Below are 11,353 nucleotides of genomic sequence, written 5' to 3' on the forward strand. Positions count from 1 at the left end.
AGACTCAGGAAAACGTCCTTCACACGTCCTTATTAAAGAAGGCCGAGAGGAAGACGTCGTGCTCTGAGACGCATAAGCTGGACGTCCGTCCCACCGCCGTCTTTTAAAGATCAGAGCATGAACTTCGTCTCCTCTGCAGACCAGTTTCTGCTCCGCCGTGTTGAACGGTATGAACTCTCACTGTGACGCGACGCTCATGCAGAACGGACTGAAACTTTCCGATAGGGAATGTAATCGGATACAGGAGTTTACACGGATATTATTCTTCTATTTAACTGATTGTTTACAGGATTACCCACCTCGATCAGTCGGATAGAAACTGTATTCCGAATGGCCTCAACTGGACTAGACTATTCCAACCGATGTGTTTACACGGACAAATTCTATTCTGATTAAACTATTAGACAGTTTAGTAACAAAATATCAGGGTGCATATATATATATATATAAACCAGACTAACCTACAAAACCACACTGACAACTCGATGGATTGACTGTATATAGGAGGACTTTTTTCTCTATCACATCATTACACAGCTCTATTTAGCATTTTCTGAACGTGACCTAGATTCATCTCTTTTCATTGTGGTTGGGCTCAGGCTTTAGTATCAGGCTCTTGCCGATCTCTAATATACACCATGCTGATTTTATGCTTCAGCAATTAATACATAAATGTTAAGATTTAACTTAATAAAATTTTGTAAGAAACACCAGCAACTCCACGCAGCCCACAGAAGAGGGGGAGATGAGTTCACGGCCTGGACCAATGTAAATGCAGCATAACACTAAATATCACATTCAGTGAGTTGCAGCACGTACTGTTTTCACTCGTACAGTAATAAAGAGCATTCCACCCCAAAAGCTTGTTAGCTGACTTTTAACTAGTGAACCTCTGTCATCAGTTGGTCATGCACACTGAAATGCTCTCCTGCCCCTTTCATGCATCCACTGGGCAGTGAAAAGAGAAGCGTGTACGTTCTGCATGTTTTACCACAGCGTATATCTCCAGTCTGCGGCAGTGTTCGCAGTGGTAGGAGTCCTGGCGGTAGGGCAGGTGTCGGGACAGGAGGCCCAGCATCGCCGTGGCGAACGCAGCGCTCACCAGGTGGACAACCAGTGTGGTTTTTACCTTTACACAGAGAAAAAAGAGCAGTGAATGCACCAGGACAGACGTGGAGACACTTGGGTTTAACCCCATAACATCTAAGGCTGATTGCATTCTAAGGTTAATTATTCAGTAACTACATGGACTTCAATGCAAACTGGAAAGCTATAGAACACTTAGGACTGTCTGGTGGGTAATCACACCCAGGGCAGAGCAGTATGATGGTGTTACTGTTATCATGATGAATTACCTCACAGTATGCTGGTGAATGTGATGGGTACTGTTAATTTAGAGATTTCACTTAGGATAGAACAGCTGTAAACAACAACCAGTGGCAATTACAGCTGCACAGTAATCTGAACAAGGACCTGACTGGATGTCCCTCCATTATCAATCAATCAATCAATCAATCAATCAATCAACCTTCAATTAATCATTGAGGGAGACCCTCATTTACGATGTAGTCGAGCAACACAGAAATCAAGTACAGGGAAGTTGGACAGTAAAAATAAATCAAATATTATAATAAAATAATAAAAATCCCAATAGTAAAACTTAATAATAAGAAGGTAGCAATAGATTGTTAAAATCAATAAAGTATTAAAATAATAATAAAGAAAAAAATAGTACCTTAACAAGTAGATAAGGACGAAACAAACAGAAACATAAACGAACGAAGTAAAAGAAATAGGAGATGTAAGATGATAAATTGACAGCAATAAAATAAATAAAATAGCAATAAAAGAAATGAAAGGAATAAAAACAATGATAAAAATTAAAGAAGAAAAAAGTAAATAGAACAACTTTCAAGATTTTTCTTTTTCTTCTTGAAATAAGTTGCTGGGAGTAGGCACACAAAGAAATATCAGTACTAAATTATTATTAATACCACCTTTATTAGAGAAATAAATATGTACTTGCACATGTTGGCTGTTATTTTTGTCAAAAAACTTTTTACATTAGAAATTTTTCACCAATGGATATTCAAGCATTTTGGCATGACACACTTCATATATGCTAGTTGTGATAAATTTCGTCATAATATGTCACAGAATGTGTACTGTGGGCTTCGTCAGCACCTAAAGCACGCTGGAGACCTGCACGCTTCATTAAAGTGAGCATAATTAGTCCTGTTAAACTGGATTTGGTGAAACTAAATTAAAAAAATTAATTAAAAAAAACATGATGATATAAATTAAAATAATACTTCCAGCCGACAATGAGCAGAAGAAAACTGGGTTTATGCATTTAATAAAGAATTAAAATTTGTCAAACAGAGGAAGAAGCCTCTGTGTCTGCATCTCAGCGCTGCAGACTAACGTTACACTGAATGCAGGTTGTGCAGCTGCAGCCACTTTCAGTGGAACCGTTTTCATTTCTACCTCAAAACCTGCCAGTATCTGAGAGAGCGAGTGCTCAGTAGATGTTCATTCAGTGTTTATGTGAAACTATGGACACTGGAGGCCCAGCGCCCCCTGCTGGCATGTGTGCAGGTTTAGCTTTTTGATAGTTTATTGAGGAGGGACTGGCTGCAGACATGCAGGACCAGCCTGACCCGCACCGCCAGACTATCGATGGTGTCAGTGCCGCTCTGCCACAACAGTGATCTTGTGGGACAAGAAGACTTACACTGAACATATATTAACACTGCCATGCTGATAATGAGGAAGTTACACATGGAAACTTTCAAAATAAGACTGACCATGGCGATACGATAGGAATGTCAGGTTTATTCGCAGAAAAAACAAACGGGTTACGGAAGCCATGCTGAAGACGATTAGAACCGTCAGGAATAAAACACAAGTTGTGTTTCCTAATGGGAACTGGCTTAATGGTCATCATTAGAGACCATTAGGAAATGAACAAATGCATCTGGAATCAATCAATCAAGCTTTATTTTGACTCGGAAGTACACTGAGGGCAACCCTCACTTGCAATGTGGCCGAGCATTTACAAAAGCAGGGATTGACATGATTGACATCAGTCTCAAAACACCTGATCAAATTATTTGAATCCTTTACATTGTGGTCCTATTGGGGACATCAGGCCGTGAACTTCAGCTTTCGCTGGATCGGTTTGCAGCCGAGTGTGAAGCGGCCGGGATGAGGATCAGTACCTCTAAATCCGAGACCATGGTTCTCAGGCGGGAAAGGGTGCAGAGCCCTCTCTGGGTCGGGGATGTTCACGAGTGATGGTACAAGGGAGCGGGAGATTGACAGGCGGATTGGTGCTGGGTCAGCAGTGATGCGGGCTCTTTACCGGTCTGTTGTGGTAAAGAAAGAGCTGAGCCACAAGGCAAAGCTCTCGATTTACCGGTCGATCTACGTTCCCACCCTCACCTGTGGTCATGAGCTTTGGGTAATGACCGAAAGAATAAGATCGCGAAAACAAGCGGCCGAAATGAGTTTCCTCCGCAGGGTGTCTGGACTCTCCCTTAGAGATAGGGTGAGAAGTTCGGTCATCCGGGAGGAACTCGGAGTAGAGCCGCTGCTTCTCCACGTCGAGAGGAACCATCTGAGGTGGTTCGGGCATCTGGTTAGGATGCCTCCTGGGAGGCGAGTCCACCCGGGAGGAGATCCCGGGGAAGACCCAGGAGACGCTGGCGTGACTATATCGCCCAGCTGGCCTGGGAGCGCCTCGGAATCCCCCCCAGGGGGCTAGTGGAAGTGGCTGGGGAAAGGGAGGTCTGGGCTTCATTGCTTAGGATGCTGCCCCCGCGACCCGAACCCCGGAGAAGTGGAAGATGATGGATGGATGGATTTACATTGTGATTTCAACCAATCAGGAAAACACAGAAGACCAATGGCAACTAGTGAGAACTTTTAATGGGTTCTATGACGTTTTTCAACAGGGAGGGACATTAAATGGAATTCTCACACTGTGTTACGGACGAGAAACGTGAAGACCACATCTGTCCGAGTTTATTTTTAAACTTTTAACGATTTTTAACGATTTAACGTGGCTTATCTCGCATCTTGGTTACAGTTAGTTTCACACATCCATCGATTGATCAGTCTGTAGTTGTTAGCTGACGTTACGGTGCTCGAACAGCTTCGAAGGAATTTTTTCCACAAAGCATTTAAGTCCTTTTAATTTAGTTTGGACTCCCACATTGTTGTTGGTTTGGTTCTACAACAGTTCCGATGTGAGCTGAAGTGATACGAACGCCTCTATTTCTGAGGTTAGTAACTGTCTGTATAGCAATAGCGGAGCTTCTTGTGAAGAGGGTCTGTTGACCCCTGCCAGTCGTTTAGCACTTTTGAGTTAAAAAAAACAGCCAAGGACATCTGACCGTCCAGCACTGCAGCCAAACCAGCTCCACTTTCTGTAACTCACCCAAAATAAAGAGGGAAACCTGCCAGCATGGATCAGGATGGAGCCGGACGCCAACAGCTGCAGAAACAGATTAGAGAGGTCACCTCAGCACTGCATGGGTTACTGCACTGTTATTGCCCCTTTCTGAAAACAGCATTCGGTGACGTGAACCGGCCAGTGCAGCGGTTCCCAACCTTTACAACATGAAACGTTTAAATGACCCAAACATTTAAAATGCACAATTAATATGACACAATAACTGTAGCCTATCAAATATTGGCTGTACATTAACACAATATAATAAACACCAAAAAAAAGACAGAAAAATGTCTGTTTGTTCACTCTTAGCAAAAAGTTGTCATGTTCTTTGACTCATGATGATAGTGGAACCCTTTTTAGGTGGGTTCCTTCAAGGGTTCCTTCAAGATCCATGCACTACTGGATTTCCATTCATTTCCCTCATGCCACCAGTTCAGTGAGTCTTCTTGGTTCAGTATAGGACCATTATCTCTACTGCAGAACCCTTGAAGCATTTTGCGCAACCATTTATCCATGATGGACAAATTCCACTCAATCTCACGGTTTCGGCCGAGAGCTGGGCGGCACAGCTCTCAGAAAACCCGCTTTACACTGTTCTAGCAGTTTGTAGGCCTGTTTGTATTAAGCACTGCGTTGCTAATGACCTGAACAACTCTTGAAAGACGTGTATTTAAGGGTCAATGTCTGATTAATATACAATGAATATACAATGAAATGATAACGAGCTCACCTGCACTACGATCACTACCACCACGATGACGTCAGGATAGAAGTGGACCTCGTAGTAGATCTGAAGGATGGAGACACTCAGGCACAGACAGAGGACTGCGATGATTATCTGGATTGACTGAAAGAAAGAAAAGAAAAGAAAACACAAATTATTTTTATTGCCGCTCTTCAAAATGTAAAAATGTCCTTTATGCTCTCAGAGAGATATTTACAGCAGTAAAAGGACTCAGGGCATTCACATAAATCCACCTAATCAGCATAAAGCCATGTAGCTCCACCCACTCACATTTAAGTTGTAAGGAGCTCATTTACATAAACTATATTACATAAACTATATTGTCAAAACTCGACCATCCAGATCACTGAGTTCAGGTGTTCCAGTCACTTCCATGGCCACAGGTGTATAAAGCCGAGCCCCTCGGCCTGCAGACTGCTTCTACAGACATTAGTGAAAGAATGGGTCGCTCTCAGGAGCTCAGTGAATTCCAGCGTGGTGCCGTGATCGGACGCCACCTGTGCAGCAAGTCCAGTCGTGAAATTTCCTCACTATCACATCTTGCTGGTTTTTCTTTTTTCCCTCTCTGTTTGGAGTCTCTGGAAAACCTCTGTTTGGATGGTCATGCAGCTCTAACCCTTCCCTCTACCTCAACAAAAACTGGGACCCTCTACACCTAGACGTGAACACGCAAAACAGAGGGGTGGGACTAAGTGGTAGGGCTGAGAGTTGAAATGGGACTTGGCCTAAAAAGCCAAGAAGAGCTAAACTTCTAAAACACGTTCCTGAGTGAAGGTTCCTCTGATTAAACGTTAAAACCTTTCAAATTCACGCGTCCGTGCATTTTTACAGGGTTAATTATTCTAACTTCTGTTTATCACAGGACGTGACTGGCCAGCATGCATCTCAGTTGGTGTGAAGTCTCCTCAGATGCTGCCAGTCTTTATATTAACATTATCCATGTTGTATCTGGAGTTAACGTGTTGCTGAGAGCTGTGACTCACCCCTAGGGCCTTCGGCTCCATCTTCTGGAAAGTTTTCACCTGCTGGGCGGTCAGGTTTCCTGCAGGGGCCGTCGGACCTTGACTCTCGATCCCCATTCTTCTGAACGGTATCAAACAGCAGGTCTATGCTAAATGGATGGTGGTCTGAGATAATGGATGTGGTGTGGAGTGCAGAGAGTATGGAGAGGAGGAGAAGGATGAGGATAAGCGAGGGTCAGAGAGATGGAGAGAGGTGGAGAGAAGGAAAAAATGAAGGGAAAAATCCTGGATGAAGGAAAATGAGCAGAAGAAAGTGAAGGGGTAAAGACATAAAAGCATAAGAACATTAAAACACACACACACACACACACACACACACACACACATATATATATATATATATATATATATAGGGAAAAATGTATAGGTCATAAACATGAAACTGAAGTCAAATGCTGCATTGTGAATATTTCGCACCGTCTGGCAAATTTAGGCCCAGTTCCATTTCACCCCTCGTCCCAACCACTTAGCCCTACCCCTCCGTTTTGTGCAGTCATGTCTAGGGGTAAGGTGTCCCTACCCCTAGACATGGGATGGTTAGTGTAGTGGGTAACACCTCTGCCTTCTGTGCTGTAGACTGGGGTACAATCCCCCGCCTGGGTAACCACCCTACACTATATCAATATCAATAAGAGTCCTTGGGCAAGACTCCCAACACCACTTGCACCGACCTATGTAGTAAAAAAAGACGGAAGTGTAAGTCGATCAGGATAAGAGCGTCTGCCAAATACCGTAAACGAGTCCCGATTTTTGTTGAGATAGAGTGATGTGAGAAAAAAACAACCAGCCAAAATCGAGAACAAGAAACCCACAGATGTGAGAATTTTTTCAGTTAAAATTTTATCATTTTATTTTTAAAAATCACTAATAGCATGCTGATGTCTCGGTAGCCAACTAGCTACATTTTCCATTCCACCTTAAATAGTCCAGCAGTTCTGACACCTGAAGCACCAGAATGTAACTGCGGCTCCATTTAAGGTGGAAAATCCAAACAAGAACCTGGAGAATCTCTGACTTCAGCTTCACATCACTGAAGAATTAGGGGGGTGATAATAAATAACTGCCCCCCTCTTTGAAGGCGTATGATCCCTAAATGTAACTAAAGCCCAGCAGTGAGGAGCTGAACTTTCCCCTCCTCTGCTGTCCCTGCAGACGGGCAGGGTCGCCTACAGAGCGGCGCTAGTAGCTGTTAATGAAGTGATGCTCTTTTATTAGAGGGTCTCATTTCAGAGGAAGATCTCAACCACTGCCCTGTAGCTCAGGAACAAGGGGCAACACTCAAAAACAAGGGGTAGGGGTGAAAATATGAAATGGGACGGGGCCTTAGGCTGCATTAAAGGGAAAATATGCACAGAGTTCTGGGGTGAATGAATGGGTGCATCATACAGTCGAAACAACCTATTAAGTACAAGTTATTAATTTTTCAGGAGACATTTAGGCGAGTTAGATGTAAGATAATCCACTTGCTTTAGGAAGGAGAAAGTCCAAAAATGTGACAACCACCTGGAAGAGCTGGTCGACCCCAAACCTGCCCCCATCAGATAAACAGCACTGAAAGCTTTGATCTCTGAGAGAGAGGAGAAGATCAAGCTGCTTCAGATCTGAAAACATCCACAGGTGTTTCTGTCCATCCTTCCACTGTGAGAAGACCACTCAGCGCTGTGGGTCTGAAAGGACGTGTAGCTGATCAAGAAGAACCTCGCTGAGAAAAGGAGACGGACACATCAAACAAAGAAGCTGGACGATGGACTGACCGCCCCAGAGTCCAGACCTCAGCACCACTGAACGGGTTTGATCACCTCAGAAAATACAACCAGCTTCTCAGACTGAGCTTTTGGAGGCATGTCTGCAGGTTCTCTGAGGAGCTGAAAGTGAGGCTCCTGAAAAGACTGGAAGCTGGGATGAAGGGAAAGAGTGGACAGAGTAAACATTTTGACTCTCCTCAGTCCTTTGAAATAAGTGTCCACTCTTCATTCCCAAGCCCACACAGTTGTTTTGTGAAAAACAATGAAAAACAATTAATTTACATATATACCCCGCCCCCCCATTTCAGTCTAAGGCAGTTCAGCTCCGCCCACACACACACACACTGACATTATAAGGAGCATTTCAACCCACACTGCTTTTTGAATGAGGTACCTTGCAGGCCAAGCCAATCAGAACAGAGCTCATTTACATATATCAGTCTTAGAGCAGCTGTACAGAAAAATCCAGGTCGGAGATCCCATGAGCGTCACCAGCGGCAACAGAGGCAAGGAAAAACTCCTTAAGACCAGGAGGAAGAAGCCTTGAGAGGAACCCGTCCTCTTCTGGTCATCACCGGTTAGTGAGGCTGGATTTGAGCCCAGTAATCAGATCTCTCAGTGCTGTGAGCTCTCACTCTGATTTCTTTCGCCTTCCTCAGTCTGAGCACGTGTGAAAACAGACGGCGGTACCGGAAATAAGCGGCAGCGCCGCTACATACAAACACATTCTCGACCAAATGAAGGATTTAAATATTCTTCATCTTCCAGATGAAGTGCGTTCATATTTTCAGGTAAAATGGCTGGATGCTTTTAAAATTAAAATAAATAAATAAATAAAAACGCTGCTCATGAAGTTTCACGTTATGGTTTACGCCACATCCTCTTCTGTGAGCTTATTGGCTGGTTGTAAAGCAGAAATCTGATCACTGTCTGACTGCTGTGGACCTGGGGTTTCCCCATGATCCGATCACTCTAGTGCACGTTACCGTGTTGATCAGATCACTGACAAAATCTGATTTTCTGCAGTTATCGGATTATTAAGCGCATGTAAACACACTCAACTCGAGAGTAGTGTGAACAGAGAACAAGGAATTTCTATAGGATTCCTATAAAAACTTGTTTACTAATTTTAGTCAAGTCACATGATTTACAACGAAGACGAAAATGCATTATTCTTGACAGCTAGCACAGTTTCCTCCAGGATACTGCACGCCCTCAAAAAACCTGGTTCTTTAAGGGTTCTTAAGATAACGGTTACAGAACCACCAGTAAAGGAACACTTAAAGAACTTTGCATAGTGAAATGGTTCTTCAGACTGATGCAGAAAGTGCTGTATAAGATTCTATAAGTGGTTCTTCTGTTGCTCCAAGCTTGACAACAACAGCAGAACCCTTTTCGGTGTCATATAAAACCATACACATCTCCTTCTCCATCCGTCTGAAGAACCATTTCACCATGCGAAGAACCCTTTGAGCATGCACATGGTTCTTTGAGTGTTTGTGGTTCTATACACAAGCTGTCTGTACCAAAGAACCCTTGAAGAACCGTGTTTTAAGGGCAGCAGTACCGGAACATTACACGAAGAAAATATTATAGACTACTATATAATTATTATACAGCATTATAGAGGATAATATTATCGCTATGGTTACAGAGGGCAGTGCTGTTGACCCGGTCTCTCTGAGAATGACCTTAAGGACAGACACCAGGCAGGCACTGCAGGTCCAGCAGCCCAGACACAGCAGTGTCCCCACGCTTACCTCTCTGCTCACACTGCAGCCTCCCTGGCTCTGAACAACAGATGCAGGCGGTCAGAGGGACATCTGAGAAAAGCAGGTCTTTTTTACAGCCCCAAGTCCTCCAGAGATGCCCTACCTGGGGGGTGGTGCTGGGGAGGGGAAGACGTGGTTAAAGCCAGCAGGGTGGGGGCTGTACCGCATTGAGGCGGTGCCTGGATGAAAAAATATCACACTGCAGTGCGAGGCTGAACTTGACTCCTTACTCGCCAGCTTCGTGTTTGAATTGTCCCGTTCCACCTTAAATGGTGCAGCAGTTACACTCTAAGACCAGCTTTTTTTTTTCTCGAATTTTTCCGTTCCACCTTAAAAGAGGCAGCGCCTCAAGCGTCACAATGTTAGAACGTAGAACATGCGTTAGAATGTATGCTGCTGCACCACTTAAGGTGGATCGGAAAAGTTCCGAGCAAGGAGCTGGTCTCGGACTGAAGATGCTGCACAATTTAAGGTGGAACGGAAAAATTCAGAATAAGGAGCTGGTCTCGGAGTATAACCGTTGCACCATTTAAGGTGGAACGGAAAAAATCCGAGCAAGAAGCTGACTTCAGCTACGTCACTGCGGTGCTCGGGCAGCCTCCATGACTCGGGCATTTTCTGCAAGTGCTGAGCAAAGCAGCCGCAGGGAGGCCATGACGACGGGCTTTAGCGCCTCCAGTGACTGGGTACCGGGAGTGTTTCGCAGAGGAATGAAATGCAAACAGAAGCACTGCAGCTCACTGAAGCGCCTTTCTGCCTTGGGACAGTTTTAAAAACCCAACCCGGGGCTTCAGAATGAGCTGAAGAGCTGAATCGAGCAAGAAAACCACCAAAATATGCGCTGCATGGGGGTTAATACTTGGAAAGCTCAGATGTTTGCGCATCGCTTGCTTTGCCATTGAAACTACGTGTTCTCGATAAAGTCCAGATTCTAAGTTCAAAACAGCAGCCAAACCCAAATCCCACCCAAACCAGCACAAACATTCCTCCAGCACCAAGTTATTCATGCAGGATGCGCCAGAACGCGTCTGCGCATGCGCGCGCTCTGCAGTGGAACAATTTGCTGCCCAAATCAACAAAACGGAGTTTCTGTTTGCGCCTTTTTAAGCTTTTAGGATTAAAATAGACGAGCAGCCTACCTGCACTGTCTGGATCAACCAGAAGCGGTGATGGAGATGCAGAGATGGGGGTGGAGTCCAAAGCAAAACCTGTCCCAAGATGCTCTTAACCCCTTATGGCCCAGAGACCACAGCAGTAACCCAGGGTCAAGGCTACTACACAGAAAATACTGCAGAGATGACCAAAGCGGTCACAGAATAAATGTTACATGTAAGGTCCTATAATAGACACATCTTAGGTTTTTGGTGGGAGATGAAAATTATATTTATTACTTTTTAATCTCCGAGTCTCAATTCTAACTGGAATGATGAGTAAAATGTCCTGTTGGCTGGACAGGCAGTGGTATGAAGTGGCCTGCCACCAATTTTCAGATATTTGGGTAAAACTGGAAAAAACTTAATGATGGAAAAAAGAAAAGAATAAAAAAGAATTAATACAGGGTCTCTGGGCATTCAAGGGTTAATTCATCAACAAGACCGCAGCATTTCTGC

General features: G+C 44.1%; 1 protein-coding gene across 7 annotated transcripts in view; it reads right to left on the reverse strand.

The window, feature by feature from the left end:
* The window catches only part of si:dkey-81h8.1 (uncharacterized protein LOC100034657 homolog), a 30,912-nt gene extending 19,920 nt beyond the window's left edge, over positions 1 to 10,992 (reverse strand). Inside the window, exons 1-6 of one of the 7 annotated variants that reach the window (XM_037535420.1) lie at positions 10,883 to 10,967; positions 9,732 to 9,859; positions 6,188 to 6,451; positions 5,190 to 5,306; positions 4,442 to 4,498; positions 992 to 1,129 (exon numbers count right to left, since the gene is read on the reverse strand). In XM_037535420.1, coding sequence (XP_037391317.1) covers positions 992 to 1,129; positions 4,442 to 4,498; positions 5,190 to 5,306; positions 6,188 to 6,283 — 408 coding nt within the window. In that variant the 5' untranslated portion in view covers positions 6,284 to 6,451; positions 9,732 to 9,859; positions 10,883 to 10,967. Of the gene's footprint in view, positions 1 to 991; positions 1,130 to 4,441; positions 4,499 to 5,189; positions 5,307 to 6,187; positions 6,452 to 9,731; positions 9,922 to 10,882 lie in introns of those variants that run through there. The other 6 variants (XM_037535418.1, XM_037535421.1, XM_037535415.1 and 3 more) reach the window with 6 other exon arrangements.
* Positions 10,993 to 11,353: the final 361 nt, after the last annotated feature.

This window comes from Pygocentrus nattereri, chromosome 27, assembly GCF_015220715.1.
Source record: "Pygocentrus nattereri isolate fPygNat1 chromosome 27, fPygNat1.pri, whole genome shotgun sequence".
Lineage (NCBI taxonomy): Eukaryota > Metazoa > Chordata > Actinopteri > Characiformes > Serrasalmidae > Pygocentrus > Pygocentrus nattereri.